A 6,535-nucleotide genomic window follows, 5' to 3' on the forward strand; every position below is an offset into this window, starting at 1 on the left:
AAAAAAAAAAAAAAAAAAAAAAAAAAAAAACAAAAAGAAGCTGCACCCATTGTGTACTGTAATGCTGACTGGTACATCCCCAATCCTTTAGTTGAGCTACAGAACAAAAAGTTTGACAATACAGCCATCAACAAACTTTCTGAAACTTGGAGGTTTAACGTTCACCAATCATTCACATAAACACGATCAATACTACTCCCATCTTGATCTGGTCTAGTTTACCCAACTGAATTAATTTTGTTTATTTTCAGCAGCACTTGTTTGCTATGCCTAACCACACTTCTGCCAGCATTTAATGCCTATCATCAAAAGAGAAGTGCTATTCTATGCCTATTCTGGCAATTTTTCAATCTACTCTATTAGATGCGATTCTGACAAACCATCATAATTCTCAGCAACACCGAGCGTACATGACAGGAAAAACAGCTGCATTACGCTTAGCGCGTTATAAAACATTTTCCACTATACAAGTGCATTTAAATGATATTGCTTGGAACTTTAATAAGATGCTGCGGTAGAAATGAGCAAAGCAGCAAAGAAAATGAATGCAAGAATGAAAAAAAAAATTGTATTGTATTTTTTTTTTTTTTAAATACCTTACATGTCATTTAAAATGGCATTACTTAGCTAGGTGACTACAAATGAAGCAACCTTACCTCTTGGGACAAAAAAGGAATGACTTGTGCACAGATAGCATTCAGTCTCTTGACAATTTCTGCCTGCAGAGAAAAGAAAAGAAATATAGAAGCATTTATTAAGCAAAATACCTTTTTACCCAGAGACGGAATGTATTAACATTTGATATATTGAATTATGTATACTAAGTACCTAGTCTCTAAATAAACAACTAGAGAATAAAAGGAAAGAGGGCCCTAATCTGCAGGGGAACCACAAATCTCCAGTAGGCAAGTGGCTCGCGCCCAAAACATTCAGCTCAGCAGTATGTTAATACGTTCTGAAAAGTTTTTCCTGGCCATATCCATGGCAGCGCTGACAAATGGGTTTAGATCCAATTACCCCTAGCTGACAGGAACCAAAAGGGTTAAACAAGGCCTAACCCTCTCTATAAAAGCCCCTCCTCCTGCTGACTTCCCCAGTCTTTTTGTTCCTGTCCCCCTAGGACAGGGTTGTTTGTATGTTACTGAGAAGTTTTTCTTTATTTGCCAACTGATTGATTTCGTATTGGCCTCAGGGGAGTTCAGCCTCTCTCCCCTGGGAAGTCTCCAAGACTCGGCCCCGTGCAAGGGTGTCCCCTTGGGGAAGGACAAACTTTGTTTCCATGAGAGGAAGCCGGATTTTCCATATACTGTGCAGCCTGTCAGACAGGGAGGGTAAGACTGTTGTGGTTTCACTTACCTGCTGTGCTGTATGATGTCCTTTTCACCTCGGCCGGCTCCCCGCGGTCTTGTCTGTTTGTGATGTGTGGGCGAGACAGGATGGGCAGTAGCGGCTTCATCTGGCATCTGCGCATGCGCGGAAGTTCCGTCGTGCGTGACGTCACCAGAGATTCGGATCCAAATTTTAATTTGCAAGCCATTTCCAGGGAATTGAAGCTAGAATTTTTTCCGTTGGTTTATCCCCCTTTGGATTCCCCCTGGAGATCCCTTAAAGAACGGGATATCATGGATGATTGCCCCTCACCACACCGGTCTGTGGAGACGAGGTAAGGGCAGTAAAAAAAAAAAAAAAAAAAGAGCATTTTATTTTTCTGACAGTCATATACTTTTATGTTGAGCCCTTATCCAACGGGCAGTAGCCAAACGGGTGAGGCAAGCTGGCCATTCCCATAAGAGAATAAGAGCAAGCAGTTCCCGATTTGCATTGTCAGATGCATGAAAGGGCGAGAGGAAGTTCTGTCACCCTCAAGCAGACACTTTGCGGGGCAGAGACGGAATGAATCTTCCTTTCCTGTGAGTATGATCACAAAGAAACTCATGAAAGAGGGCTTGTTCACACGATGTCCGGATTCTGTCCAGACCAGAGCAGTTCGCTCCTGCACTAAAACGCATCACAATGTATCCCTATGTGTTTTATGGGCCCCAGATCACACGAGCGCAGTGCTTTCCATTCCGGACAAAGAAAGATACTGCATGTCACATTTTCTCTGGTCCGGAAAGCGCACAAACGCCTCAAGACGCAACAAAAATGTGCCAGAAACGCACCGCACTGCAGCTAACTGGGAAAAAATAAATAAAATGGAATGCGTCTGGAATGCGGTAAAAACGCATCAAATACACGTCAAAAAACGTGCTGCACACATTGCTCAGCATCTGCAGATCTGCTCCAGATCTGGACGAGAAAATGTTGTGAACAGGCCCTAAGGGCAAGTTCACACCATATGCAGTTGTGATGCAGTCCGTTTATTTTGACTGCTGCAGTCAAAATACATCACAATGCTTTCCTATGGGCTTTCTTGTGCCTAATTCACACCATTGCAGTCAGTTCAACTGCAGTCAGGAAAAGTACTGCTTGTCCTACTTTACCTGCATCTAACTGCACTAAACGCATCAAAACGCAGTGCAATCACAACAGATCGCAATGCAACTGCGCAGACGCACGCAGTTGTGATGCAGTTTCTGGTGTGAACTAACCCTAAAACCTATACTGTGTTAGGCATGGGCCTTCAGCTGGCAGTGGCCTTATCTTCGGTATCAAGAACTTCTAAATTGGGGATAGAAGATCTGGAGGATGATATTAACAGGGGAGTGAGTGGACACAGTCTCCTGGATAGGATACATGATATGAAATTTGGCACCTGATTTCACTACGGGATCCATGTCCAAGGGTATGGTACCCTCTGTAGTAGCCCGCCGGGCACTGTGGCTCAGACCATGGGCGGCCGATTCTTCCTCAAATAGCCTATGTTCCTGGGCATTCCAAGGTGATATTCTTTTTGGCCTGAAATTGGATAGCTATATTAAAAGCTATCGATGGCATTAAATCGGTGTTACCTCAGGAGAGGAGAAACCAGAGAAACTATAGAGATGGCAGGATTCGCCAAAATGATACTATTTTTCATGACTCCTGGACCTACAAACCTGAAAGAGAATCTACTCGATCAATGAAGGTGTCGGTCCAAGAGATGTGAGTCGGGGTGATACTATAACTATTCTCAGATCTCTGGCCAGAATCAATAGCAGACGCTTGGGTACTGAAGATAATCGCCGAGGGATACAAACTGGGGTTCAGATTGTTTCCCCAAAAGGCAGGTTCATAGTGACCAAACTCCCAAGGGATTTGATGAAGAAATGGGCTATGTTTGACTTTGGGGGTCCCCTTCTATCCCAAGATGTCACAACTGCGGTACCCGAGCAGCAAGAGTTCATGGGGTTCTATCCCATTTGTTCCTAACTCCCGAAGCAAAAGGAGGTTGGAGGCCAGTCTTGGACTTATACCAGCTTAACCGATTCATCTGCGTCAGGTAGTGCAGAATGGAGTCCCTCCAAACGATCATACAAGTGGTACATCCAGGGATGTGTATGATGTCCATAGAGCTGACGGATGCGTACTTCCATGTTCTCATTGCTCCAGATCAGCAGGAGTTCCTAGGATTTTGTATCGGTCAAGGCATTTTTAATTCAGGGCAATGCCATTCGGGCTCAGCAACGCCCCCAGGACTTTTTGGGGAAATTCTGGTTACCGTTGTAGAATAGGTATGGAAACGGTACCGTTTTCCATTATCTTGACGATGTCCTAATCCTGGCAGATTTGGAAAAAGAGGTCATCTCCAGCAGAAATATCAGCATAGACACCCTGCAGAGATGTGGATGGTTACTGACAATGGAGAAGAGCAACCTGATGCCGACTCAAGAGATTGTGTACTTGGGAGCGGCATTCAATACAAATCTAGCCTCGGTTCAACTGTCCAAGGACAGAGTTCTCAAATGAAACAGAAGGTGGGCACAATGCAAACAAGCAAGCATGTCACAGCCGAGTGGTTCATGGGCCTATTGGGTTCCATGTCATCAACCATAGGCCTTACTCGGTGAGCCCAATTGAATATGCGACCTGCAGAGTTGTTTTTTCCCAACAGGGCAGGTATCGGAACAAGAGGCACCATTTTCTGCAAGGTCAAGGTATCCCTACAATGGTGGTCTCAAGACAAAAATCTGCGCAAGGAGTTTTCCATTAGGGAACACCCTGTGAGTCACCGTTACGACCGACGCAAGAGGATCGGGTTGGGGAGCTCACGTGGACAACCTATTCGCTCAGAGGGTTATGGACGGAGATTGGGAGGAACACTTCGTCCACTCTACTAGAGCTGAAGGCCGTATTCCAAGAACAAATACGGGTAACAAATCTTCGACACACTTGTAGGAGGATGAGGCAATCCTCAGGTGGATCTAATGGTGTCTCCCAAGAATTGCCATGTCGGCCGATCTCTGTCGAGAATATTCAATCACAGAGTGAAAGGCCAGGGCATTCTTTCACATCCATGGAATTACGAACTATCTTATGTATTTACCCCTTTTACCATGATCATAGCAGTCCTTCAAAGGATGTGGAGGGAGAAGGTGGTGGTTATTGCCGTTATCCCACATTGGCCGAGACATCCATGTTCCCTCTCTTGATGTCCCTCAACATTCAGGAATCGGGGCAGATCCCAGTGACATCGGATCTCCTGTCTCAAGGGCCGGTCCAGCACCCGCATCCTCAGCACCTCTGTCTGACGGCCTGGCTGCTGAAATGGGAAGGCTGAAAAAGGATTTTCACAGGAGGTTATTGATTATGCTTTTGAAATCCCGGAAGGTGTCCACTTCCTCTGTATGTTGTAGCATGTGGATGGTGTTTTCCACATGGTCAATAGACCACGGCATTGTCCTTTCTCAAATCTCATCTGAGGCGATCCTGGGGTTCCTCCACACAGGTCTGGACAAAAGGATGAGCCTTAGTTCCCTCAAGGTACAGGTGTCGGCTACATCAGCCATCACTGGGATCAGGTGGACTCAGAATCAGAGCGTTTCCAAGTCTCTGAAGGCAGTGAGTAAAGTATATCCTCCTAATAGGCTTCTTTTTCTGTCTTGGGATGTTCCTCTAGTTTTGGAGGCTCTTTCAGGACCTCCCTTTGAGCCAATACAGTCTATTTCTATGCAATTCTTGTCATACAAGATGGTCTCCTTAGAAGTCCTGGCTTCAGGTAAGGAGGGTGTCGTGGCTCCAAGCAATGTGGTTGTGGTCAACCCTTTCTCATTTTTCATGAGTATAGAGTAGTTCTGAGAACTGTATGAGGTTTCTTGCCGAGGGTTCATGCTAGTGTTCATGTGAATCAGGATATTATCCTTTCCGCTCTCAACTCAGAAGGGATGGAAGGATGTTTGAGCCTAGTCCGGTGTCTGAGGACATATGTGGAAGGATGTAAGGACTGGGAAAAGTCCAGAAGGCTGTTTATGATTACGGCAGGAGCCAGGAAGGCATTGGCAGCAGCCAAAACTTCATTAAGCAGATGGCTTGTGCTCACCATCCTTAACGCCTGTCAAACAGCGGGAGTCTCCCCACCAAAAGGCATCGGTGTTCACTCCACAAGGGCCGTGTCCTCCTCATGGACAGCAGCAGCTGGAGTTTCAGTGAATCAAAATTGCAGGGCAGCAACATGGGCGTCTAGGTCTACCTTTTGTTAGCATTCTCGACTGGACGTCAGGGCTGCAGTGAATGACCACTTCGGTAGAAGTGTTTTGCTCTCTCGACTTGGAGTCGAGTGATACATTTATTTTTCGCATTCAATTATGTTTGTCTATGGATTTTGTTCCCACCCTTACTTCTGCTTGGGTAATCCCCATTTGTCAGCGCTGCCATGGATATGGCCAGGAAAACTGAAAATTTAATCATACTTACCGTAATTTTCTTTTCCTGGTTATACTCCATGGCAGCGCTGGGCTCCCACCCTATGGAGTTTTTAGCTTGTTACTAGACTGGGGAAGTCAGCAGGAGGAGGGGCTTTTATAGAGAGGGTTAGGCCTTGTTTAACCCTTTTGGTTCCTGTCAGCTAGGGGTAATTGGATCTAAACCCATTTGTCAGCGCTGCCATGGAGTATAACCAGGAAAAGAAAATTACGGTAAGTATGATTAAATTTTCTGTTTTGTCGTGATGAAAAGCGCAGACCAAAATTTCAATTCAGAATCTGCATTTTTTTTTTTAAAGTCTTTACAGCTAGATCAGTAGACCATTGAAACCTGCAGAGGTTGCCAAGCCAGCCTTGAAACCTGACAGTGACTCATTAATGAGCACATCCGCTTGGCATTTGACACCATCTAACGAGTTAACTGCTCAAGTATCTATAGCTTATCAAGCATGTAGCTGGTAGATTGCACAGGAGGAATGAGCTCTTAAAAACACATGGGCAAAATAAACACAATGCCATTTAAATGATAAACCCCTTAATCAGTTAGCACCATATGCAGGCAATTTATCATGCACAAAAAAACAAAGGGCATTAGAATCTAACGGTATTATAAATAAAGCATATGGATATACAGCAATGTATAGAAAAATACATATATATATTATTACACACACACACACACACACACACACACA

The 6,535-nt window shown here is 44.8% G+C and overlaps 1 protein-coding gene across 1 annotated transcript in view; it reads right to left on the reverse strand.

Annotated features, from left to right (window-relative positions):
* The window catches only part of LOC108799202 (transducin-like enhancer protein 4), a 182,505-nt gene that overhangs the window by 108,670 nt on the left and 67,300 nt on the right, over window positions 1–6,535 (reverse strand). The window contains exon 6 of the mRNA XM_018571033.1: window positions 657–719. Coding sequence (XP_018426535.1) covers window positions 657–719 — 63 coding nt within the window. The remainder of the gene's footprint in view (window positions 1–656; window positions 720–6,535) is intronic.

Source organism: Nanorana parkeri, unplaced genomic scaffold (genome assembly GCF_000935625.1).
Source record: "Nanorana parkeri isolate BGI_ZX_2015 unplaced genomic scaffold, ASM93562v1 scaffold1656, whole genome shotgun sequence".
Taxonomy (NCBI): Eukaryota; Metazoa; Chordata; class Amphibia; order Anura; family Dicroglossidae; genus Nanorana; species Nanorana parkeri.